The following is a 27,337-nucleotide window of genomic DNA, read 5'->3' on the forward strand; positions in this document are numbered from 1 at the left end:
GGAATCCTCCATCTGCAAGATGGAGGATTTCTAAAAGTTAGAGTCACCTCAGCTCAGGACACCTTAGGGGCTGTCCTGACTGGCCAGTGACTCCTCCTTGTTGCTTTCTTTGTTCCCTCCAGCCTTGCCGCCAAAAGTGGGGGCCGTGGCCGGAGGGGGCGGGCAACTCCACTAAGCTGGAGTGCCCTGCTGGGCTGTGACAAAGGGGTGAGCCTTTGAGGCTCACCGCCAGGTGTTACAGCTCCTGCCTGGGGGAAGTGTTAGCATCTCCACCCAGTGCAGGCTTTGTTACTGGCCTCAGAGTGACAAAGGCACTCTCCCCATGGGGCCAGCAACATGTCTCTAGTGTGGCAGGCTGCTGGAACTAGTCAGCCTACACAGACAGTCGGTTAAGTTTCAGGGGGCACCTCTAAGGTGCCCTCTGGGGTGTATTTTGCAATAAAATGCACACTGGCATCAGTGTGCATTTATTGTGCTGAGAAGTTTGATACCAAATGTAGGAAGTTGGCTCTGTATGTGCTATTTCAAAGTAAGGAATAGCATGCACAGAGTCCAAGGGTTCCCCTTAGAGGTAAAATAGTGGTAAAAATAGATAATACTAATGCTCTATTTTGTGGTAGTGTGGTCGAGCAGTAGGCTTATCCAAGGAGTAGTGTTAAGCATTTGTTGTACATACACATAGACAATAAATGAGGTACACACACTCAGAGACAAATCCAGCCAATAGGTTTGTGTATAGAAAAATATCTTTTCTTAGTTTATTTTAAGAACCACAGGTTCAAATTCCACATGTAATATCTCATTCGAAAGGTATTGCAGGTAAGTACTTTAGGAACTTCAAATCATCAAAATTGCATGTATACTTTTCAAGTTATTCACAAATAGCTGTTTTAAAAGTGGACACTTAGTGCAATTTTCACAGTTCCTAGGGGAGGTAAGTATTTGTTAGTTTTACCAGGTAAGTAAGACACTTACAGGGTTCAGTTCTTGGTCCAAGGTAGCCCACCGTTGGGGGTTCAGAGCAACCCCAAAGTCACCACACCAGCAGCTCAGGGCCGGTCAGGTGCAGAGTTCAAAGTGGTGCCCAAAACACATAGGCTAGAATGGAGAGAAGGGGGTGCCCTGGTTCCGGTCTGCTTGCAGGTAAGTACCCGCGTCTTCGGAGGGCAGACCAGGGGGGTTTTGTAGGGCACCGGGGGGGACACAAGTCCACACAGAAATTTCACCCTCAGCGGCGCGGGGGCGGCCGGGTGCAGTGTAGAAACAAGCGTCGGGTTCGCAATGTTAGTCTATGAGAGATCTCGGGATCTCTTCAGCGCTGCAGGCAGGCAAGGGGGGGGTTCCTCGGGGAAACCTCCACTTGGGCAAGGGAGAGGGACTCCTGGGGGTCACTTCTCCAGTGAAAGTCCGGTCCTTCAGGTCCTGGGGGCTGCGGGTGCAGGGTCTCTCCCAGGCGTCGGGACTTTAGGTTCAAAGAGTCGCGGTCAGGGGAAGCCTCGGGATTCCCTCTGCAGGCGGCGCTGTGGGGGCTCAGGGGGGACAGGTTTTGGTACTCACAGTATCAGAGTAGTCCTGGGGTCCCTCCTGAGGTGTTGGATCGCCACCAGCCGAGTCGGGGTCGCCGGGTGCAGTGTTGCAAGTCTCACGCTTCTTGCGGGGAGCTTGCAGGGTTCTTTAAAGCTGCGGGAAACAAAGTTGCAGCTTTTCTTGGAGCAGGTCCGCTGTCCTCGGGAGTTTCTTGTCTTTTCGAAGCAGGGGCAGTCCTCAGAGGATGTCGAGGTCGCTGGTCCCTTCGGAAGGCGTCGCTGGAGCAGGATCTTTGGAAGGCAGGAGACAGGCCGGTGAGTTTCTGGAGCCAAGGCAGTTGTCGTCTTCTGGTCTTCCGCTGCAGGGGTTTTCAGCTGGGCAGTCCTTCTTCTTGTTGCAGGAATCTAGTTTTCTAGGGTTCAGGGTAGCCCTTAAATACTAAATTTAAGGGCGTGTTTAGGTCTGGGGGGTTAGTAGCCAATGGCTACTAGCCCTGAGGGTGGGTACACCCTCTTTGTGCCTCCTCCCAAGGGGAGGGGGTCACAATCCTAACCCTATTGGGGGAATCCTCCATCTGCAAGATGGAGGATTTCTAAAAGTTAGAGTCACCTCAGCTCAGGACACCTTAGGGGCTGTCCTGACTGGCCAGTGACTCCTCCTTGTTATTCTCATTATCTTCTCCGGCCTTGCCGCCAAAAGTGGGGCCTGGCCGGAGGGGGCGGGCAACTCCACTAGCTGGAGTGTCCTGCTGGGTTGGCACAAAGGAGGTGAGCCTTTGAGGCTCACCGCCAGGTGTGACAATTCCTGCCTGGGGGAGGTGTTAGCATCTCCACCCAGTGCAGGCTTTGTTACTGGCCTCAGAGTGACAAAGGCACTCTCCCCATGGGGCCAGCAACATGTCTCGGTTTGTGGCAGGCTGCTAAAACTAGTCAGCCTACACAGATAGTCGGTTAAGTTTCAGGGGGCACCTCTAAGGTGCCCTCTGTGGTGTATTTTACAATAAAATGTACACTGGCATCAGTGTGCATTTATTGTGCTGAGAAGTTTGATACCAAACTTCCCAGTTTTCAGTGTAGCCATTATGGTGCTGTGGAGTTCGTGTTTGACAGACTCCCAGACCATATACTCTTATGGCTACCCTGCACTTACAATGTCTAAGGTTTTGTTTAGACATTGTAGGGGTACCATGCTCATGCACTGGTACCCTCACCTATGGTATAGTGCACCCTGCCTTAGGGCTGTAAGGCCTGCTAGAGGGGTGTCTTACCTATACTGCATAGGCAGTGAGAGGCTGGCATGGCACCCTGAGGGGAGTGCCATGTCGACTTACTCGTTTTGTCCTTACTAGCACACACAAGCTGGCAAGCAGTGTGTCTGTGCTGAGTGAGAGGTCTCCAGGGTGGCATAAGACATGCTGCAGCCCTTAGAGACCTTCCTTGGCATCAGGGCCCTTGGTGCTAGAAGTACCAGTTACAAGGGACTTATCTGGATGCCAGGGTCTGCCAATTGTGGATACAAAAGTACAGGTTAGGGAAAGAACACTGGTGCTGGGGCCTGGTTAGCAGGCCTCAGCACACTTTCAATTGTAAACATAGCATCAGCAAAGGCAAAAAGTCAGGGGGCAACCATGCCAAGGAGGCATTTCCTTACACAACCCCCCCCCAAACGAAAGAGGATGAGACTAACCTTTCCCAAGAGAGTCTTCATTTTCTAAGTGGAAGAACCTGGAAAGGCCATCTGCATTGGCATGGGCAGTCCCAGGTCTGTGTTCCACTATAAAGTCCATTCCCTGTAGGGAGATGGACCACCTCAACAGTTTAGGATTTTCACCTTTCATTTGCATCAGCCATTTGAGAGGTCTGTGGTCGGTTTGAACTAGGAAGTGAGTCCCAAAGAGGTATGGTCTCAGCTTCTTCAGGGACCAAACCACAGCAAAGGCCTCCCTCTCAATGGCACTCCAACGCTGCTCCCTGGGGAGTAACCTCCTGCTAATGAAAGCAACAGGCTGGTCAAGGCCATCATCATTTGTTTGGGACAAAACTGCCCCTATCCCATGTTCAGAGGCATCAGTCTGCACAATGAACTGCTTAGAATAATCTGGAGCTTTGAGAACTGGTGCTGAGCACATTGCCTGTTTCAGGGTGTCAAAGGCCTGTTGGCAGTCCACAGTCCAGTTTACTTTCTTGGGCATTTTCTTGGAGGTGAGTTCAGTGAGGGCTGTCACAATGGATCCATATCCCTTCACAAACCTCCTGTAATACCCAGTCAAGCCAAGGAATGCCCTGACTTGAGTCTGGGTTTTTGGAGCTACCCCGTCCAGAATAGTCTGGATCTTGGGTTGGAGTGGCTGAACTTGGCCTCCACCTACAAGGTGTCCCAAGTAAACCACAGTTCCCTGCCCTATCTGGCATTTGGATGCCTTGATAGAGAGGCCTGCAGATTGCAGAGCCTTCAAAACCTTCCTCAGGTGGACCAGGTGATCCTGCCAGGTGGAGCTAAAGACAGCAATATCATCAAGATAAGCTGTGCTAAAGGACTCCAAGCCAGCAAGGACTTGATTCACCAACCTTTGGAAGGTGGCAGGGGCATTCTTTAAACCAAAGGGCATAACAGTAAACTGATAATGCCCATCAGGTGTGGAGAATGCTGTCTTTTCTTTTGCTCCAGGTGCCATTTTTATTTGCCAGTACCCTGCTGTCAAGTCAAAGGTACTTAGAAATTTGGCAGCACCTAATTTATCAATGAGCTCATCAGCTCTTGGAATTGGATGGGCATCTGTCTTGGTGACAGAATTGAGCCCTCTGTAGTCCACACAAAACCTCATCTCTTTCTTTCCATCTTTGGTGTGAGGTTTGGGGACTAAGACCACTGGGCTAGCCCAGGGGCTGTCAGAGCGCTCAATGACTCCCAATTCCAGCATCTTGTGGATTTCCACCTTGATGCTTTCTTTAACATGGTCAGATTGTCTAAAGATTTTGTTCTTGACAGGCATGCTGTCTCCTGTGTCCACATCATGGGTACACAGGTGCGTCTGACCAGGGGTTAAGGAGAAGAGTTCAGGAAACTGTTGTAGGACTCTCCTACAATCAGCTTGCTGTTGGCCAGAGAGGGTGTCTGAGTAGATCACTCCATCTACTGTACCATCTTTTGGGTCTGATGACAGAAGATCAGGGAGAGGTTCACTCTCTGCCTCCTGATCCTCATCTGTTACCATCAACAGATTGACATCAGCCCTGTCGTGGAAGAGCTTAAGGCGGTTTACATGGATCACCCTTTTGGGGCTCCTGCTTGTGCCCAGGTCCACCAAGTAGGTGACCGGACTCTTCCTCTCTAGTACTGGGTAAGGGCCACTCCATTTGTCCTGGAGTGCCCTGGGAGCCACAGGCTCCAGAACCCAGACCTTCTGCCCTGGTTGGAACTCAACCAGTGCAGCCTTTTGGTCATACCAAAACTTCTGGAGCTGTTGGCTGGCCTCAAGGTTTTTGGTTGCCTTTTCCATGTACTCTGCCATTCTAGAGCGAAGGCCAAGTACATAGTCCACTATGTCCTGTTTAGGCTCATGGAGAGGTCTCTCCCAGCCTTCTTTAACAAGGGCAAGTGGTCCCCTTACAGGATGACCAAACAGAAGTTCAAAGGGTGAGAACCCTACTCCCTTCTGTGGTACCTCCCTGTAAGCGAAAAGCAGACATGGCAGGAGGACATCCCATCTCCTTTTGAGTTTTTCTGGGAGCCCCATGATCATGCCTTTTAATGTCTTGTTGAATCTCTCAACTAAGCCATTAGTTTGTGGATGGTATGGTGTAGTGAATTTATAAGTCACTCCACACTCATTCCACATGTGCTTTAGGTATGCTGACATGAAGTTGGTACCTCTGTCAGACACCACCTCCTTAGGGAAACCCACTCTGGTAAAGATACCAATGAGGGCCTTGGCTACTGCAGGGGCAGTAGTCGACCTAAGGGGAATAGCTTCAGGATACCTGGTAGCATGATCCACTACTACCAGGATATACATATTTCCTGAGGCTGTGGGAGGTTCCAGTGGACCAACTATGTCCACACCCACTCTTTCAAAGGGCACCCCCACCACTGGAAGTGGAATGAGGGGGGCCTTTGGATGCCCACCTGTCTTACCACTGGCTTGACAGGTGGGGCAGGAGAGGCAAAACTCCTTAACCATGCTGGACATATTGGGCCAGTAGAAGTGGTTGACTAACCTCTCCCACGTCTTGGTTTGTCCCAAATGTCCAGCAAGGGGAATGTCATGGGCCAATGTTAGGATGAACTCTCTGAACAGCTGAGGCACTACCACTCTCCTAGTGGCACCAGGTTTGGGGTCTCTGGCCTCAGTGTACAGGAGCCCATCTTCCCAATAGACCCTATGGGTTCCATTTTTCTTGCCTTTGGACTCTTCAGCAGCTTGCTGCCTAAGGCCTTCAAGAGAGGGACAGGTTTCTTGTCCCTTACACAGCTCTTCCCTTGAGGGTCCCCCTGGGCCTAAGAGCTCAACCTGATAAGGTTCAAGCTCCAAAGGCTCAGTTCCCTCAGAGGGCAGAACTTCTTCCTGAGAAGAGAGGTTCCCTTTCTTTTGCTGTGTTGCAGTTGGTTTCCCAACTGACTTTCCTGTTCTCTTGGTAGGCTGGGCCATTTTTCCAGACTCCAGCTCTACTTTTTCACCCTGTGCCTTGCACTGTGCTCTTGTTTTCACACACACCAGTTCAGGGATACCCAGCATTGCTGCATGGGTTTTTAGTTCTACCTCAGCCCATGCTGAGGACTCCAGGTCATTTCCAAGCAGACAGTCCACTGGGATATTTGAGGAGACCACCACCTGTTTCAGGCCATTGACCCCTCCCCATTCTAAAGTAACCATTGCCATGGGATGTACTTTTCTCTGATTGTCAGCGTTGGTGACTGTGTAAGTTTTTCCAGTCAGGTATTGGCCAGGGGAAACCAGTTTCTCTGTCACCATGGTGACACTGGCACCTGTATCCCTCAGGCCCTCTATTCTAGTCCCATTAATTAAGAGTTGCTGTCTGTATTTTTGCATGTTAGGCGGCCAGACAGCTAGTGTGGCTAAATCCACCCCACCCTCAGAAACTAGAGTAGCTTCAGTGTGGACCCTGATTTGCTCTGGGCACACTGTTGATCCCACTTGGAGACTAGCCATACCAGTGTTACCTGGATGGGAGTTTGGAGTGGAACCTTTCTTGGGACAGGCCTTGTCTCCAGTTTGGTGTCCATGCTGTTTACAGCTATGACACCAGGCCTTTTTGGGATCAAAGTTTTTACCCTTGTACCCATTGTTTTGTGAAGAGGCTCTGGGCCCACCCTCCTGTGCAGGTTTTTGGGGGCCTGTAGAAGACTCTTTACTATTTTTAGTTTTGGTTGTCTCATCACCCTTCTGCTGGGGAGTCTTTGTGACCCCTTTCTTTTGGTCACCCCCTGTTGAAGTCTTGGACACCCTTGTCTTGACCCAATGGTCCGCCTTCTTTCCCAATTCTTGGGGAGAAATTGGTCCTAGGTCTACCAGATGCTGATGCAGTTTATCATTGAAACAATTACTTAACAGGTGTTCTTTCACAAATAAATTGTACAGCCCATCATAATTACTTACACCACTGCCTTGAATCCAACCATCTAGTGTTTTCACTGAGTAGTCAACAAAGTCAACCCAGGTCTGGCTCGAGGATTTTTGAGCCCCCCTGAACCTAATCCTGTACTCCTCAGTGGAGAATCCAAAGCCCTCAATCAGGGTACCCTTCATGAGGTCATAAGATTCTGCATCTTGTCCAGAGAGTGTGAGGAGTCTATCCCTACACTTTCCTGTGAACATTTCCCAAAGGAGAGCACCCCAGTGAGATCTGTTCACTTTTCTGGTTACACAAGCCCTCTCAAAAGCTGTGAACCATTTGGTGATGTCATCACCATCTTCATATTTAGTTACAATCCCTTTGGGGATTTTCAACATGTCAGGAGAATCTCTGACCCTATTTATGTTGCTGCCACCATTGATGGGTCCTAGGCCCATCTCTTGTCTTTCCCTCTCTATGGCTAGGATCTGTCTTTCCAAAGCCAATCTTTTGGCCATCCTGGCTAACTGGATGTCCTCTTCACTGGAGTTATCCTCAGTGATTTCAGAGTTGTTGGTCCCTCCTGTGAGGGAACCAGCATCTCTGACTATTATTTGTGGAGTCAGGGCTTGAGAAGCCCTGCTCTCCCTAAGTAGGACTGGAGGGGGGGAATTTCCCTCCAAGTCACTATCTTCATCCTCTGAGTTGCCATCCTCAGAGGGGTTGGCCTTTTCAAACTCTGCCAAAAGCTCCTGGAGCTGTACTTTGGTAGGTTTGGGGCCCATTGCTATTTTCTTTAGTTTACAGAGTGACCTTAGCTCTCTCATCTGTAGATGGAGGTAAGGTGTGGTGTCGAGTTCCACCACATTCACATCTGTGCTAGACATTTTGCTTCTAAAAGTTGGAATACTTTTTAAGAATCTACAACTGGTTCTAGAATCTAATTCAAACTTTTACAAACTTTTAAACTCTAAAAGAAATGCTAAACAGGATCTAACACAAGGCCCTAGCAGGTCTTTTAAGAATTTAGAAAACTTTTCAAATTGCAAAAATCAATTTCTAATGACAATTTTGGAATTTGTCGTGTGATCAGGTATTGGCTGAGTAGTCCAGCAAATGCAAAGTCTTGTACCCCACCGCTGATCCACCAATGTAGGAAGTTGGCTCTGTATGTGCTATTTCAAAGTAAGGAATAGCATGCACAGAGTCCAAGGGTTCCCCTTAGAGGTAAAATAGTGGTAAAAATAGATAATACTAATGCTCTATTTTGTGGTAGTGTGGTCGAGCAGTAGGCTTATCCAAGGAGTAGTGTTAAGCATTTGTTGTACATACACATAGACAATAAATGAGGTACACACACTCAGAGACAAATCCAGCCAATAGGTTTGTGTATAGAAAAATATCTTTTCTTAGTTTATTTTAAGAACCACAGGTTCAAATTCCACATGTAATATCTCATTCGAAAGGTATTGCAGGTAAGTACTTTAGGAACTTCAAATCATCAAAATTGCATGTATACTTTTCAAGTTATTCACAAATAGCTGTTTTAAAAGTGGACACTTAGTGCAATTTTCACAGTTCCTAGGGGAGGTAAGTATTTGTTAGTTTTACCAGGTAAGTAAGACACTTACAGGGTTCAGTTCTTGGTCCAAGGTAGCCCACCGTTGGGGGTTCAGAGCAACCCCAAAGTCACCACACCAGCAGCTCAGGGCCGGTCAGGTGCAGAGTTCAAAGTGGTGCCCAAAACACATAGGCTAGAATGGAGAGAAGGGGGTGCCCTGGTTCCGGTCTGCTTGCAGGTAAGTACCCGCGTCTTCGGAGGGCAGACCAGGGGGGTTTTGTAGGGCACCGGGGGGGACACAAGTCCACACAGAAATTTCACCCTCAGCGGCGCGGGGGCGGCCGGGTGCAGTGTAGAAACAAGCGTCGGGTTCGCAATGTTAGTCTATGAGAGATCTCGGGATCTCTTCAGCGCTGCAGGCAGGCAAGGGGGGGGTTCCTCGGGGAAACCTCCACTTGGGCAAGGGAGAGGGACTCCTGGGGGTCACTTCTCCAGTGAAAGTCCGGTCCTTCAGGTCCTGGGGGCTGCGGGTGCAGGGTCTCTCCCAGGCGTCGGGACTTTAGGTTCAAAGAGTCGCGGTCAGGGGAAGCCTCGGGATTCCCTCTGCAGGCGGCGCTGTGGGGGCTCAGGGGGGACAGGTTTTGGTACTCACAGTATCAGAGTAGTCCTGGGGTCCCTCCTGAGGTGTTGGATCGCCACCAGCCGAGTCGGGGTCGCCGGGTGCAGTGTTGCAAGTCTCACGCTTCTTGCGGGGAGCTTGCAGGGTTCTTTAAAGCTGCGGGAAACAAAGTTGCAGCTTTTCTTGGAGCAGGTCCGCTGTCCTCGGGAGTTTCTTGTCTTTTCGAAGCAGGGGCAGTCCTCAGAGGATGTCGAGGTCGCTGGTCCCTTCGGAAGGCGTCGCTGGAGCAGGATCTTTGGAAGGCAGGAGACAGGCCGGTGAGTTTCTGGAGCCAAGGCAGTTGTCGTCTTCTGGTCTTCCGCTGCAGGGGTTTTCAGCTGGGCAGTCCTTCTTCTTGTTGCAGGAATCTAGTTTTCTAGGGTTCAGGGTAGCCCTTAAATACTAAATTTAAGGGCGTGTTTAGGTCTGGGGGGTTAGTAGCCAATGGCTACTAGCCCTGAGGGTGGGTACACCCTCTTTGTGCCTCCTCCCAAGGGGAGGGGGTCACAATCCTAACCCTATTGGGGGAATCCTCCATCTGCAAGATGGAGGATTTCTAAAAGTTAGAGTCACCTCAGCTCAGGACACCTTAGGGGCTGTCCTGACTGGCCAGTGACTCCTCCTTGTTATTCTCATTATCTTCTCCGGCCTTGCCGCCAAAAGTGGGGCCTGGCCGGAGGGGGCGGGCAACTCCACTAGCTGGAGTGTCCTGCTGGGTTGGCACAAAGGAGGTGAGCCTTTGAGGCTCACCGCCAGGTGTGACAATTCCTGCCTGGGGGAGGTGTTAGCATCTCCACCCAGTGCAGGCTTTGTTACTGGCCTCAGAGTGACAAAGGCACTCTCCCCATGGGGCCAGCAACATGTCTCGGTTTGTGGCAGGCTGCTAAAACTAGTCAGCCTACACAGATAGTCGGTTAAGTTTCAGGGGGCACCTCTAAGGTGCCCTCTGTGGTGTATTTTACAATAAAATGTACACTGGCATCAGTGTGCATTTATTGTGCTGAGAAGTTTGATACCAAACTTCCCAGTTTTCAGTGTAGCCATTATGGTGCTGTGGAGTTCGTGTTTGACAGACTCCCAGACCATATACTCTTATGGCTACCCTGCACTTACAATGTCTAAGGTTTTGTTTAGACATTGTAGGGGTACCATGCTCATGCACTGGTACCCTCACCTATGGTATAGTGCACCCTGCCTTAGGGCTGTAAGGCCTGCTAGAGGGGTGTCTTACCTATACTGCATAGGCAGTGAGAGGCTGGCATGGCACCCTGAGGGGAGTGCCATGTCGACTTACTCGTTTTGTCCTTACTAGCACACACAAGCTGGCAAGCAGTGTGTCTGTGCTGAGTGAGAGGTCTCCAGGGTGGCATAAGACATGCTGCAGCCCTTAGAGACCTTCCTTGGCATCAGGGCCCTTGGTGCTAGAAGTACCAGTTACAAGGGACTTATCTGGATGCCAGGGTCTGCCAATTGTGGATACAAAAGTACAGGTTAGGGAAAGAACACTGGTGCTGGGGCCTGGTTAGCAGGCCTCAGCACACTTTCAATTGTAAACATAGCATCAGCAAAGGCAAAAAGTCAGGGGGCAACCATGCCAAGGAGGCATTTCCTTACACCAAACTTCCCAGTTTTCAGTGTAGCCATTATGGTGCTGTGGAGTTCGTGTTTGACAAACTCCCAGACCATATACTCTTATGGCTACCCTGCACTTACAATGTCTAAGGTTTTGTTTAGACACTGTAGGGGTACCATGCTCATGCACTGGTACCCTCACCTATGGTATAGTGCACCCTGCCTTAGGGCTGTAAGGCCTGCTAGAGGGGTGACTGACCTATACTTGCATAGGCAGTGAGAGGCTGGCATGGCACCCTGAGGGGAGTGCCATGTCGACTTACTCGTTTTGTTCTCACTAGCACACACAAGCTGGCAAGCAGTGTGTCTGTGCTGAGTGAGAGGTCTCCAGGGTGGCATAAGACATGCTGCAGCCCTTAGAGACCTTCCTTGGCATCAGGGCCCTTGGTACTAGAAGTACCAGTTACAAGGGACTTATCTGGATGCCAGGGTCTGCCAATTGTGGATACAAAAGTACAGGTTAGGGAAAGAACACTGGTGCTGGGGCCTGGTTAGCAGGCCTCAGCACACTTTCAATTGTAAACATAGCATCAGCAAAGGCAAAAAGTCAGGGGGCAACCATGCCAAGGAGGCATTTCCTTACAGCCAGGATGTGGTGAGGATCTCTTCTTAGAGTTCTGAGAGTTCCAGAAATCATATAAACTGAAGCTTTATTTTGGGAGATAGGTAAGGTGGTCTCTGTGCTAACGGAGCATAGCACGGACACAGTGTGGTGGATAGTGCATTCAGCCTCTCACTTACCCCCCAAACTACACGAACCAGGAGGCATAGCAATGGATGTTATACAACCACCTGCAGGTGAACTGAAGGCTAAAGAAACTGTTGCTCCTGGAGGATCACGACTTCTATTTTTTTCTGACTTACACCTGGTTACAGCAGGGAGAAGGACAGCCCTCCAAGAAATTAGAAGAAAAATGGAGGTGAAGAAACTGGTGGCCTCAGTGGGCTCTGAGGATAAAAGCAGTTTGTGTTCTCCAGGAATCTGCAAAATCCTTTCTGGGATTCAGCAGACACTGAATAGCGATGTGTGCTGCTCAGGTTCTGCAGGTTTCGCTGCTGGGCTCTACAATGGCGATGGTGCTGCAAACATGTCACAATGGCCAGAGAGTGTTCCTGCAGGTGGAGAGGGTGAGATTTGTGCCTTTAGAAATATATTTTGCTTTGAATTTGTGGTGCTCTTGCTTCCTTCCATTCCCCCTTTTTCTAGGTCCAATTTGGACTCCATGTGCTCACTGAGAAATTTTGCTTAAGCTCTAACTGGATAAAGAAAATATCAGTTAGTGGCGGAGATGGGTTTGACCTAGTGATTGCTTTTGGCTAAACAGGTGGCGGCTTCTGGGTACGATTTGTCCTTTTCTATGGCCATGGATGTTGCTGTATATGGTCACTAAACAGAACTACTACAATAATAATAATAATATTGTTATTATTGCCTAAAGCACTGCTTTGAAGAGGGGTATAGCATGGTAGTCCCCTTAATAAGGGTCCTGTCAACCAAAGCTATGGCGATACACCATGTCTGCCATTCCTGTCAGTGAGGTCAGCAGATACATGCATTCAATGTGGCCCAAACCAACTAGGTAGCAAGGAAGAGGGCTGCTTTTAACAGCCCAAATACCAAACTCTACTACATAACTCAGGGACCTCTCCAAAAGAATGCAGCGCCATCTTGCCAAATGCTGAAATGTTAATCAACATATTCCAGATGCAATTCTCTTGAAATATGTTAAAACAAATGTGAGCCTTCTTTCCGAAGGCTTAAGAACATATGAAGAACTATACCTAGGAACGGAGAAGTCCTATTTAATGTGGGAAGCATTCTAGATGGCATTGCCAAGGACGTACACTAGGTAAGGAGGGAAACAAATGCTTTAAGTGCACAATATTACTAAGAGCACACGCTTCACGTGTTACTTCTCACAGAAACCAGAACAAAGAAGTAGAATGTTCTCTGGTTAATTGTCTCAGTTCTCAAAACTGCAAATAACGCTGAGAGGAAAGGTTGGGCTCTTGCTGTAATAACTTAAAGTCAAACAAACAACCACTGGTATTACATATATAAAGATGGAAATAAATTGGGATAATTTAACATTTGTCTTGGCCAAACAGACTACCTAAAGACTTGTGGTAAAATCATGAGCCAGTAAACTTCACTCATACAGTTAATGTGCTTATCTATATGAACAAGCCACAGCCTTTGCCACAACACACTCACAGACGGCGAAACATGCTGACCAACGTACATAAACTCAGACCAAACTAAGGAGGGTCAGATAAGAAGTGGTCTGCATCTTAGAAACTGAGCCAAAGGGACTGTACTAGTGCACATCCCTTCAGTTTACTTTTTTTATTTTTTTTTTAAGATAACTGCATTTGAAAAAACGTGTTGGGCGGACCTGAAACCGATACAATTAACAAATATCTGAGCCTTTTAAAACTGAAAAGTCTCTGGTGCACAACGACGATCAAGCAGCACATAGTCCCTCCTGCTCGAACCTGCAACTTTCAGGCAAGAACGCTGCGCGAGGCAGGCATTCTCTGGTAATGCAACAAGACTCAGGACCTCCCTCCCACCAGCCCATCCACACAACCTCTAGTCCAGTGGTTCCCAACCTTTTGACTTCTGTGGACCCCCACTTTATCATTACTGGAACTCGGGGACCCACATAATCATTATTGCAAACCGGGTACCCCCTCACCCCCCCACTCAGTCATTACTAAAAGCAGGGGAACTATTCTGTTAATATTATTTAATTTTCTAAACAGTCGCAGACCCCTGAGGAGACTTCGCGGACCCCCAGGGGTCTCCAGACCAGAGGTTGGGAACTACTGGTCTAATCTGCTCACATTCAAAAGGATCTCACAATCCTCCGAATAGAGACACTTTGGTTAGAGTGGGAGTCACTGCTTCTCCTATGTTGACTTGACCTGTCTTTCCTGTTACAAAATGATTGTTCTCTTAGGGCCATATGTACAAACACATTTTCCCATTGACACAGAATGGGAAAAACCCTTTGCTACATCTGGCCCTTAGTTACTTGCTGCTGGTTTACCCCGTGTTAGCTATCTACTGCTTATCCTGAAATGCCTTGCTGGTGTGAAGTGTTTATTCCTTGTTTTCTTGGTACTACTAGGTTGTTTACGATGTTTGTTAACTAGAACTTAGGGCCAGATGTACCAAACACTTTTGACCATTCTGTGTCTATGGGAAAATGTGTTCATAGATATGGCCCTTACTTTCTGCTCTCTTGTAAACCGCACCAATTAATGCCTTTGGCCCAAGTACGTGTTCTATAAATCAGAAAAAAAAACAATTTTTTTTTTTTAAACTGATGTGCCGGAGTCTGCCTGTCATACTGGTTCAACTTTTACGTTTTCGAGGCCACACCCTGGCATGTAACAGGTGCCCGACTGGAGTAGCACAGGTGAGGGACCCCCCAACCCCCACCAGACTGGCACATGTGGGACCCTTCCTGGGGACTGGCACAAATGGGTGCGCACTCTTGTAGTGATACTGCGCACATCCCCATTACTTGGCACAGACCCTGTCCTTAACCCTGGGTGTCTGTTTCCTTGCAGGGCATTTCTGCTTCCACGTGGTTCACCAGCGACTCATGTGTACACTTCTGCAAACACTTGGATGGCTGCCCGTCATGGCAGCCAGTGCCCCTTTACATGCCCGTCGGGCACATATTTCCTTCACATGCCCCCCTTCTGTGGCACTGCCCTGTCTCCCCCACCTTACCCCCAGGGGTACCAGGGTCCTCGCACACAGTGAGAACCTCCCTTTCTGCCCCCACGTTGGCACGTCAAGCTCCTGGGCACCCCCTTCCTCCGGAGGGGGACAGGGAGCACAATGGACCTGTACAGACTGTTGCAGCTGCTCCACATTGGAAAGGCACAAGGCCACAAGGTGCCCGGTATGCACTCGGCGCTGTGCACAGCCCTTAGCCCCCCCCTTCCCAACGGGCCAGTGCCGTGGGTCATCTGTGGGTCCCTTGAGGAGTATGTGCCACCGGAGGGGGGGGAGGGCTTCAATCAATTCTGACTAATACGATCATTGGCTGAGATCTTAGTTTTTAATCTTGGAATACTCTTTTCAGCCTTAAGTACTACGTTTCCTTAGAGTATTTGTGGCCACACAACTTTCTTCGGAGTCGCAAGGGTTAATTTATTTACGATCCCAACCAAGAACCATATATATGGATGCTTTCACGGCAGCTCTTCCAAAAATAGTCTGAGAGCTACAATCTTCTGACATCTGGTAGTGACAGTCCACCAACCGGAAATCCACCTCACCACGGTTGTGTTTTTTTTTTTTTTTTTTAAATAATCAGACAGTCCGCATGCATTGTTACAACGGACTACTCTGTGTGTAAGGAACCCCACCCTCCCTTTCAGCACAAGCCCACCAGTGCTCCTCAACACCCCCATTCCTGTGCAGAGGTCACAACATGTCTAAGACAACCCCCTGCCCCCTCCTTTAACTCCTCTTCCCTCTGTAAGCAAGCACGTGTTACTCATTCCTCACCTCCCTGTGTGTAAGCCTCGATGGTATTAACGATCCCTTGCCTCCTCCTGTGTATAGCCCACCAGTATTAACTTTAACAATCCCTCACCTCCTCCTGTGTGTAACCCACCAGTATTAACCATCCCCCACCTCCCTGTGTGTAAGCCTCACTGGTATTAACGATCCCTCACCTCCTCCTGTGTGTAACCCACCAGTATTAACCATCCCCCACCTCCCTGTGTGTAACCTACCAGTATTACTACACCCACCTCCCTGTGGGAAAGCCCCACTGGTATTAACCATCCCTCACATTCTCCTGTGTATAACCTACCCCTCCACCTTCCTGTCTGTAACCCACCAGTATTAACCACCCCCCCCCCCCCCCAACCTCCGTGTGTGTAAAGCCCACCAGTATTAACTGCACCCATCTCCCAGTAGAAAAGCCCCACCGGTATTACCCATCCCTTGCCTCCTCATGTGTGTAACCCACCAATAATAACCATCCCTCACCTCCTTGTGTAAGCCCGCCCACCAGCATTAACCATCCCTCACCTCCTTGTGTAAACCCACCAGTATTAACTACACCCACCTCCTTGTGTGTAAGCCCACCAGTAATAACTACACCCACCTCCTTGTGTGTAAGCCCACCAGTAATAACTACACTCACCTTCCTGTGTGTAGCCCACCAGTATTAACCACCCCCACCTCCCTGTGTGTAAACCCACCAGTATTAACCATCCCACCCCCCCTCTGTGTAAGCCCATCGGAATTAACTACACCCACCTCCCTGTGTGTAAACCCACCAGTATTAACTGTGCTCACATTTCCCTATACTTATCCACCACTAATACATGGTGCTCTAATTGGCTCACAGTCCGCATAAGAGCACTACTATCCTCAGTACTTCCAAACTGTTTCCAGGTGTATCAAATTCTTTAAATGATACTGTATATTAGGGGAAATACTACTTTAGGTCACAGGTATTTAGTGACTGTTGACAGCACTGTGAGACAAACCTATAATTGTAAACTAGGTTATATTATGCAAAAAAACTAAAAACACAAAAAAGAGCTGGGAGAGGTTTAGTTCCAAGATACATACCTTAGTTGTCTGGTGGATAATCTACTTAGCCAACCCTTACTAATCCAGTAGTAGAATTTTCTTTGCCATTATTGTTTTGTCAGGCTTCCTAATCTTTCATTTGCAGTGTCTACATATTATCCTAGTTTAAAACAGTCACAAGTTGCATTATAACTACAAATGATTCATCTACTTTCCAAATCTGCAAATGTCTAAGAGCAGGAAGTATCAGTGTCCTATCCCACAACAAGTATGTACACAAACAATGAAACGCAAGACTGCCACAACCCTAGTCTTACAGAAAGGACAGGTGTCCGATTCCAGGGGCCATAGATAACGTTTGACCTTTATCTGCTTCCATTTGATAAATGTAGACACCAGCCCAAATCTCAACTTCAACATCCTCGTCCTGGTATTTCGGTCTTTGATATTTTTTTTTTTTAATAAAGGTGAATCCCCCTTACTTCTGGGACCATAAGGCGGGCAAGTTGCTTTCCATTTCCACGATCCTCCAGTTTGTTTTTAAAGGCAGACTCATTTACCAAGTGTTTAAGCAATTGTTTTCTTTTTGGAACTTAACTCTGCTTTGGATTCACTTGGCCAGCTGCATCAACTATCATCATTTTACGTAAATTATCAAGATAGGGTACTGTATTTCCACACCAAAGCTGGATTTTGAAATTGTGTTTCAATGGGCAAATCAACATCATTCATAATCCTTTGCTAATATTTGGAGCTTATATTTATCAGACACCGGTCAAGCCATAATGCTGAGCCTCCCTGGTAGGCCAAGCCAGTTGTTCCAAATAATCATTTCCACTGCCATGATACACCTTTTATCCTTTCTTCTAAGAGATCCCTCCCATAAGTTAACAGATTTTCACACTATACGTTTCTTTCAACACCTCCACTGTCCAGTGACCCAGTTCATAATCCAACCTTTTTAGGGCTCCTACTAGTGTTCTCCCTTGTTGCTCCAAACTCTCAACACGAATCTTGAAGTTAAGATTATATATGAAGATCATCCACAGATACTTGTATTCAATCACGGTCTAAAGCAGCTGACAATTGAACCACAACTTCTGTTTTTTCCATTCATATTTTTGGATAAAAAAAAAGTTTCTGGTTTATCCACTTTTATTTATCAAGTCATTCATGACAATATTTTGCAAATTCATTCAACTGACTTTGCAGACCTCCTGTGTAGGACATAACAGAATTGTGTTGCCAACATAAAATAGACATGAAAAGGTTGCTTCCCCTAGCTTTGGTGGAAAAAAAAGTGGACTGACTTCAGACTTTTCGTTTCATCATGTATATATGGATAGAGAGAGCGAGAATAAAACGGTGCCAGGATACATCCTTGCCTTAACCCATTTGGGAAGCCGATATTCCTAGACAATGCTCCATTTCTCCTCCACCCTATTTGCATCCAGGACCCTTCAGGCAGCTGAATTGTCAATTTCAAAAAGGCCCAGAGGGATCCTCAACCATCTAATTTTTTTTCCCCACAAGCGTGCATAATTTATAAATTCAAATGATCTGGTCACAATCAAATACACAACAAAGAGGGGTGGAATTTTCCTTTGAAGCATACTTCTCTCCCAATAATTTCAATATGTAATACCCATCTATTGATAAATAACCCTGTCTAGATTCTAGCTGTGTCGTTGGGAGCACTTTTGCATTTTCCACCCAATCTTCCAGGACTTTCCACAGAAGTGTTAAGTAAATTTTACTTAAAATGTCAATGAGGGCTATCGTGCAGTACTTCTTTGGCAATTCACGGGGGCCCTTTTCATAAGCTGGGACCCTTATGCTGCCTCTCCAAGTGTTTGGAATTTAGTTTGTAGTTATTATTGCTTCGGAGATTGGAGTGAGGATTAAGCCCATGGAGCGGGGTATGTCTTTAGTATGTTTATAGGCAAGCCATCTGATCCCTGTGCCCTTGAATTTGTTTTAGCTTTTTTTTTTTTTATGAGTTCCTCAATTTCTTTTGTAGATGGAATCAGCACACCCTGTGTTATGTTAACCATAACTTTGTTTTGTACACTGATATCCTGAAGCATAAACCTATTATTTTAATTTGCTTTGCCACTGTACTCCTTTAATATGCACTTAATCTAGACTTCCTCTTCGACGGGACTCTGTTCCATACATTTCCCCACTTCCCATTATTTTACCGATAAGGTCACCCCACCCCCCCAAAAAAAACAAAAAACTTTTTATCTATTATTGTGTAGGGCCACAATAACACCTGTACATTTATTTTCTTTTTCCAACCACATTGCTCTTCCGAGCTCCTTTCAATATTGTTACCTATGTTATTTTATAACTAGGTCTCTTAGTGTAAGGTCTCATTTAAAGGCTTCTTTTACATTCCTATTCAGGTTGGCTGTTACTTAATCTTTCACACAGATGGCTTTTATCTATTTTATTTTTTATTTTTTTGAGTTGTAGCTCATGCATAGTCTTATATTTTGTAACACATTTGCATAATCTCATTTTTCCTGCACTGCAAGGGCTTTATCAGCTGTCAATAGTTCCAGAGTCAATAGTTCTAGAATCATCTTTTCACTCAGATTTTATTCTTTTAATTTCGGAGTCCAAACAATCCTTACATTCCTGCAGCAAATTTGTTGACTACTATCCTGAGTTTCTCTGAAACCAACAAGAAAGTCCAATGACAAAAAAAAGAGGTTTGTGGTAACTACCAGTCAACTCTCCTACTTCCAAACCTTTGACAAGCAAAAAATTATCAGATTAAATAATTGCAGCCTTAAGGGAGGTTATCTTCCCATTGTTGGTCTGGCTGCTAGCCATTCTACTATTTCTTATACTCAGCTTATGGCTTTTTAAAATCCTTTCTGTTTTTTTTCTCTACTTGATTATCTTTGCAGAGTTCTCTGGGCGCATCTTAGGTACTTATCTAAGTGTTAAACCCCCTGATTTTATTTGTTCCCTCTTGTTCTACCATATGTTCCCTTTGGCCTCTGAAAAACCTGTCTGATGGTGTATGAAAATTATGAGAGCAAGAAAAATGACACACCAAAGCCAAATCCTCTTAACTCACCCATTGATTTTAGTACTTGATCTGCCACTATCCTTGAATAAAAATGCACTGCTGTATATGGCCAGTCTAGTATATGATACTGGTCATGATGGGGTGAGATCAGAACTATATCACTAGAAGCAATTTTTGAGACCCTCGGGGCTGCATGTTGGATAGCAAGGGTTTTCAAGCTATTGTTGCGCGATTCCCAATCTGTGAAAATGTCGACATATTTTGAGGGCAGAAATTCATATGGAGGGCTGGAATGGTCTGGAGTTCTTCTTGGTGAACCTACCAGCCTTCTTGACTAGATGATTGATCTTAGGCTCTTCATCCCATGGCTGTATGAATGTGCTTCTTTCTCGAGTGATTAGTACCTGATTGTAACACTTCAGCCCCATGGCTACCCATTTCTTTTGACTCTGTATATGTTCACCAATCATCGCTTTTTGTGTCTATTCGGTAACAATACCTTGCAAAGAGGGTATTTCGTTTAGATTGTTTTCGTCATTTGTGCTTCTAGCTGAGATAGAAGTGTTCATCAAATGATCAGAATTTAATTCCTGCAGCATGTGTTGGCCCCTCTGTACAGCATTCACTAGTATTAAACAGTTTTTTTGTAATTTTTCAGCCTTTCTTTCTCTTTAACTTGTGGGTACTGAGGAGTTCTTTGTTACTAGTAAAGATCAAAAAGACTTCCTTTGTTTCTGGAGACCCTACGTCTTTGTTAACTTTCTTCTTTGAATTAAGGCTACCATAGCTTACCTCGTCATCATGTGCGATCGTCTTTTTTCCAAAATTCAATGATCTGATTCGGTTCACTAGCGAGGGCCTCTCTGGGCTAGAGTTTCTCAGTAAGCAATCTGTGTCCCCAGTCTGAACCATTTTATCGCACCTTTTGTGGTTTGACAAGATTGGATGCTCTATGTGAATGTAATCCTTTCAACGCCTTCTTTGTGTTTGCTTGGAGTCCTTTAGTCACCTTTGATGTCACCTAATTTTAGTTCTTTGAAGTGTTGCAATGTAGCTAACGTGTTGTCGATAGTTTGGTCAATCATTCACTACTCATTCCAAACCTTCAGGGTGGACTGCAGGATCTGAATTGCTGTCATTGTGGGAGACCCTGATGTTGACTCAATTTTGTGTCGCCTTGAATCATTTTCTCCTGAATCTACACATTTTCTGGGAGAAATCGTACATTTGCCCTCTCATGTACTGTTATATTCAATTAAGGAAAATGTCAAAAGGGAGCGAAACTTTTTTTGGTTTTGGCGAGAGTGTTATGCCAATCTCAAGGTGTTTTTGAAATCGGCTTTGAAAATTGGGGCTTGGAGTACTTTTTGCCTCACAATTCAAATTTCTCTTATAGCATCAAGCAAAGTGGCATATCTTTCTGACCTTTTAAATCTAGTTCACGTGGAAATGTTTCCACAATCTATTTATCCCTCACCATGTTATAATTACCATATTGCTTAAGGGGTCCTTTTTCCTTGCAGTATTCCTTACAGTATGTTATGCAACCTAATATGTTGGACACCGTACTAACGGACGTATGTGCCGTAGTTATCTTTTTCTTCATCTTTCTCTCCCACCCCCTAAATCCCTGCTTGTACTGAGGGATTGCGTACCCTTCTGAGAGTTGCATTATTACTGTCAAACCGATTTAATTCCCTAATTCTATTCGGAGAACTTTACTTTTCACCATACCCTATCTCAGTCACCTTGGCAAACTTTTTGTTGAACCTCTTACTTTTATAGAATTGCTTTCTGGTGATAGTCTGTTTTGAATTATCCCCTTTGACTCTAACTTGGAGCTCCCACTCCTTGTTTTAACCTTTATTCACCCTTCTCCTTATGGATAACAAGCGTTGGGTATAAAGGTTTGTCTTTCGGAGTTATGTAGTTTTCTGCAATACAATTATTACAATTTCTTATTTCAGCCAAACTCAAGTGAGGTCTGATTCAGCAGATCAGTTTCTGCCGACTTAGAAAGACCTTAAGAACCACTAAATTATTTAAGTTAAAGTATTTACCAGTCTCGATTCAAGGTCAGTCCTTGGAGCAGATGGTGCGTGAGACAGGGTTTGGATATTCTCCCTCCAGGTAAATAAACTATGAATAAACAAGAAACTATGACTGTCACTCTTCACTTTTATTTCCCCCCCCCCCCCATACAAGGCAGAGATTGTAATCAGAGTTGAGTAGCTTAATTATATATTTTGAACCTTGGGGTCCAAAGCACAAACTGTAGTGCAAGCCACTGGCACACCACTTTCCACCACTATTGCAACACCCGCTGCCCTCCCGGGTCCCTGGTGTCTTCCCCCTGACATCCAGACTCCTGGAATAGGCTGAGGGAGACTCGGGGGTTGGGTTCATTGCAGCACTCAGCATTGGGAAGTTCAGTTGGGACCAACAAGACAGGCAGGAGAACATCAGCCACCCTTGCGACATCATATCCCTGCTCTCCTATGTGCCGGGCTTGGCGTTCAGTACGTTTATAAGAATGATCGATCTCACTCTGGCCGTCCATCAGGCTTGTGTTCTTCCCTTCTCTGTTGGATCAGAAGGTTCAGCTGGAGTGTGGTCCCTAGAGCTCAGCATAGAGTTTGGCCTGCACACAGTCCCCCTCTTCTTCTTCGCCCGATTACAAAAATGTGTTGAATAGGAGAATACAGATGGATCATGCTGGGTGAGAAAGTATGGTCAGGGCTCTGACCTAGAGTGTGGCTGAACACAGCATCCTGCAGCTCCTGCAACTTGGCTCTCAGGTTCTCCTCCTCACATCAAAACGTTCTCCTGACAAAGGTCCTCAGGACCAGATTTTTCTGCCAGTTGATTTCAGGAGTACGTTCTATATTTGGGGAATTTTTATTCTAAAATAGCATAATAGGAGATCGGTGGAGCAATTTGGGGTCTGAAGTTTTACAGCAGTAAGGAGATTAGGGGCCATGTGTACGAACACATTTTCCCATAGACACAGAATGGGCAAAACTGTTTGGTACATCTGGCCCTAGATGTGGTAGGCAGGTATACTTGGATACATTGCTACTATTTTCTTTCTTTGAACTACGTTTTTTTTCCAATTAGACCTCTAATTAAATTTATCATTAAATGTATTAATAAGTAGCATACATAAAAAGGAATTCACTAGTTACTACAGTAGGTGTTACCCACATATAAATGTTTGGCAGTAATCAAAGGTGACTAAATATTTTGTAAATTGCAATGCCCAACACAGCTGCCCAATCACCACTGCATAGAAAGAGGCAAGACCTGCACTGCAACAACTACATATATATAGTCAAAGTAATGAAGTACAATGGTTCACATGAACCAATCACAAGTGTTTCCACAAGCTCAAAGCAGCATTTTAAGTTAGGCCCGCAAACACCATATCCAACTGCAAATGGCATTATAGTTAAACACAGAGAGAGTTTCAATATACTAATCTACCTACTGTCTAAAATCGACCAGATCCTTTGGGTTTAAAGCATCTTCATATACAAATGACACTCAGATCATCACCAGATTTGACTAGATGGCCCCCTATCTCAGCTACAAGTTTGAAGGACAGACTTCTGACAATTCACGAGTGGAGGAACTCTAATCCATTAAATTAACTCAAAAGGTAAAACTGAGCTTCATCTCTTGGGAAAAGACTACGCCTCACGAACAACATACTGATTCAAATATACCTGTGGGCCCTTCTAGCTGCAGCTCACAAAGCTAAGGTGTTGAGAATAGGGGTAGGCAAAAAATTCTGCTCCGCCGCCGGTGTCCGCAGAGTTTTGTCTCCATGTTCCGCTTGGCATGCAACATTTCGACAAAACTCCACCAACTTCTGTGTGGCGACATTTTTCTCGCATGGGGCTCGCCAGCAGTAAGTTGGTGAGTGAGAATTTGTGTCCCCTACTGTGATTTTCAGGCACTAGAACGCCCCCCCCCAGCGAGATTTCTCAGCTAGGGTGGGTGATTGCAGCAGGTCATGACAGTTCACGCTGAGGAAGCTGCCACATTAGTCGAAAGTCGACTTGAGTGGCAGAAAGAAGCACCACACTCTGGGGAGCCGCATGGTGCTGCTCGTGCTGATTTTACAGCGCGGGACAAGCTCCTGATGCTAAAAATAAGTGCAAGCAGTGCGACATGCCGAATTCCACCCGCGTACCTCTGCAGAATTTTGCAGAGTTTTTATGCAACTCCATGGAATTTGGCGGAGTGAAACTGTGAGTTCAGCCCACCCCTAGTTGAGAATCACCCTCAATTCAGATTGTTCTGTTTCTGCACCTATTTTGCTGCAATATGTTTCTAGATGCTCCACATGCTTAGGAAGGTCTTACATTTTATTCAAGCCAACGAACATTTGAATGTGGTACCGGCTCTGGTTTTACCCTAGTTACACTACTGCAATAGTATTCTAGGATAACTACTGCCCAAATTGAAGCTCACTCAGAACCTTTGTGTGTGGCTGGATTTCAAGTTGTGCAAATATGACCATATCTCTAATGTACTCCTTTAACATTGTCTCCCGTTAAACATGTCCAGTTTAAGACGGTATGTATTAGTCACAGGATTTTCTATGATTTAGAACCTCTTGATCCTGTTCATCTCCAACAGACTCTGTGCTCAGCTCATCAACTACAGTTCCCTCTTCCTCATATGAACAAAGGGCAGCGCTGGAGACTTACTTGAAAAGCTTGGACTTCAGCTTCTTGCCAAAGTCAAGAAGAGGGGAGGTTCTGATGTGTTGTGGGAGGTCGTTCCAGGCTTTTTGTGCATGTGCACCTCAACATGTCTGAGTGCACCCACATTCAATGTGCAAGCACATCTTGTGGTGCACGTGCGCATTAGGGGTCTCTGTCCAAGCACTTCCTTGGTACATACTTAGTATCTCTGCATCAGTGCAGCTCTCACAAACCTTTGAGTGCAGCTTCCTTTTGGGAGTAGATTTACTGGCTCAATTCATAGAGCATATATAGAGCAACAGACCTCAAGAGACCCTAGTAACCTTTTACACAGCAGGGCAACCCTACGTGAAATTAAAGTGATGTCACTTCCAGCCTCAACAGTCCAAATGTTTTATGTGAAAATACAAATATGACCCATCTCTGCGTCAATGTCTGTCAAGTTGGCACCACTTTAGTATGTACACATCCACTGCATAGTAACTCTGGACATGAAGGGGGCTTATATTGAAACTACCCCTCGAGTCCGGGCTAGAGATGGTTTTTGATAGCAGATGTTGCTCCCAGGCCCATCCACTGTGCCAGACTTTGATCAGTATCCAGGTCTGCAAAGGCTGACTGGCTTTACCCATTGACGAGGTGTCTATTGCCAGTGTGTCGCACTCCGCCCAGTTTTCAGATCAGCCTAGATTGCCACCCGCTGACTTCAGTGCAAGGGTCTGCCCAGTTTCCATCTGTGTTTGTTCTGCCTGGCTCTGCCTAGTCCTCCATCTGAGCAGTCTTCAGCTCTGCCTGCTTACATTCACTAACCCTCTATTCACTCTGGTTCTGCCAGTTGGCTACCCTGTGTCCAGCTTATGCCTCCAATCTGACAGTCCCTGTCTAGTCTCCACCACTCTCCACCATGTCTGCCAAGCTCAAGGTCCAATTCCATCTGTGGGGGACATATTCTGCAGAGTTTCCATCTCTGCCAACCTTTGCCAAATCTCCAGGTCTGTGTCTCTCTCCAGAGTGCCAGGAGTGACAGCCTCTGCTCAACCACCTCTCTAAACAGTGCCCAGCTAGGTCTCTACCTAGTATGCTAGCCTCTGCTCTGTCCAAAGCCCGACCCAGTCTGCCAACCTCAGCTCTGTCTAGTTTGCCAACGCCTGCCCAGCCTCTAGTCATCCAGCCCCAGCTGGGGCTCCGCCTCTGATCTCCCAAACTCTGCCTTTACCCATTCTGTCAGCCCATGGTCTAGCTCCAGTTCAGTGCAGTCTCCAGTCACTACCCAGCCTCCAGGTTTGTCTCTGTACAGTCTGCCAACCTCTGCTCACCACCAGCTCCATCTTGACCTCACCTAGTTCTTCAACAGCACTGCCTAGTATGCAAGGTCTGACCAGTTTGCTTTCCCCAGCATTACCCAGTATGCCAGGTCTGACCAGTTTCTAGCTACCTCAGCACTACCTAGTATGTCAGGTCTGCCCAGTTTCCAGCCTCTTACTGGAACCCAGGTTCTCCTTTACCCAGTACGTCGGATCCTGAGCAGTCTGTCAGCACCAGGACCCTCTGTACACAGATTCCCGGTCCTCACAGATCCACCTGTGCCCCACCTAGCACTCCAGGAGCACTGCCCAGTATTGGAGTCCTGGCCTGGCCACAGCTTTGTCAGGTCTGCCAGGTCCCCGGGCCTCTGACTAGTCTGTAGCCTCCACTGTGCCACAACTAGCAGCTCCCTTATTCGGCCAGGCCCCACACACTAGGCCTGCCCACTGTGCCTACTCTACCAGCCCCCCCCCCCCTCTCCTCTCCTCACCTGGTTCTTCTGCAACACCGCCCAGTGTGCCCACAACCAAGTCTTTCTGTACCCACTGTGCAAGCCTAACCAGGTTCCTCAGCAGCAGCACTCAGTGCCACCCTCCTCATCTGGTTGCTCAGCAGCAGTGTTTAGTGTGCCACTGCACCATCACCCCCCCAACCTGGTTCCTCAGCGGCAGTCCTCAGTGCCCCTGTCCCACCCTCGGTTCCTCAGCAGCAGCACTCAGTGTCCCCACCCTCACCTGGTTCCTCAGCAGCAGTGCTCAGTGTGCCCCCCTCATCTGGTTCCTCAGCAGCAGAGCTCAGTGCCCACCCTCACCTGGTTCCTCGGCAGCAGCGCTCAGTGCCCACCCTCACCTGGTTCCTCGGCAGCAGCGCTCAGTGCCCACCCTCACCTGGTTCCTCGGCAGCAGCGCTCAGTGCCCACCCTCACCTGGTTCCTCAGCAGCTCGGCCTCCAGCTGCTGGTAGTGGTTGCCCCAGACCTGCAGGTGCAGGGGGTACCTCTCCGCCACCCACGTCATGGCGCCTGCATCCTCTGCTGCACTGGCGGGGGGGGGGGGTCCTGCGGGAGGTGCTGATGGGGGGGGCTGTCCGAAGGGGGGGTAGTGTCCGAGGGGTGGGGGTCCCGTGGAGGTGCTGAGGGGGGGGGGGGCTGTCCGAGGGAGGGGCTGTCCCGGGGGGAGGCGCTGTCCCGGGGGGAGGCGCTGAGGGGGGGTAGTGTCCGAGGGGTGGGGGTCCCGAGGAGGAGCTGTCCCGGGGGGAGGCGCTGAGAGGGGGGGGGCTGTCCCGGGGGGAGGCGCTGAGGGGGGGGGCTGTCCGGAGGGGGGGTAGTGTCCGAGGGGTGCGGGTCCCGAGGAGGAGCTGTCCCGGGGGGAGGCGCTGAGGGGGGGGGGGGGGGCTGTCCGAGGGAGGGGGTGTCCGGTGGAGGAGCTGAAGGGGGGGGGGGCTGTCCGAGGGGAAGGGGCTGTCCCGGGGGGAGGCGCTGAGGGGGGGTAGTGTCCGAGGGGTGGGGGTCCCGAGGAGGAGCTGTCCCGGGGGGAGGCGCTGACGGGGGGGGGGGCTGTCCCGGGGGGAGGCGCTGAGGGGGGGGGCTGTCCGGAGGGGGGGTAGTGTCCGAGGGGTGCGGGTCCCGAGGAGGAGCTGTCCCGGGGGGAGGCGCTGAGGGGGGGGGGGGGGGGCTGTCCGAGGGAGGGGGTGTCCGGTGGAGGAGCTGAAGGGGGGGGGGGGCTGTCCGAGGGGAAGGGGCTGTCCCGGGGGGAG

General features: G+C 47.9%; 1 protein-coding gene across 1 annotated transcript in view; it reads right to left on the reverse strand.

Annotated features, from left to right (window-relative positions):
- ANKRD13D (ankyrin repeat domain 13D) overlaps positions 1 to 26,665 on the reverse strand; it is a 344,260-nt gene extending 317,595 nt beyond the window's left edge. Inside the window, exon 1 of the mRNA XM_069232941.1 lies at positions 26,509 to 26,665. Within this exon, the coding sequence (XP_069089042.1) occupies positions 26,509 to 26,598 (90 nt within the window). The 5' untranslated portion in view covers positions 26,599 to 26,665. The remainder of the gene's footprint in view (positions 1 to 26,508) is intronic.
- Between the last annotated feature and the right edge of the window lie 672 nt (positions 26,666 to 27,337).

The sequence above is a fragment of the Pleurodeles waltl genome, chromosome 4_2 (genome assembly GCF_031143425.1).
Source record: "Pleurodeles waltl isolate 20211129_DDA chromosome 4_2, aPleWal1.hap1.20221129, whole genome shotgun sequence".
In the NCBI taxonomy this organism is placed as follows: domain Eukaryota; kingdom Metazoa; phylum Chordata; class Amphibia; order Caudata; family Salamandridae; genus Pleurodeles; species Pleurodeles waltl.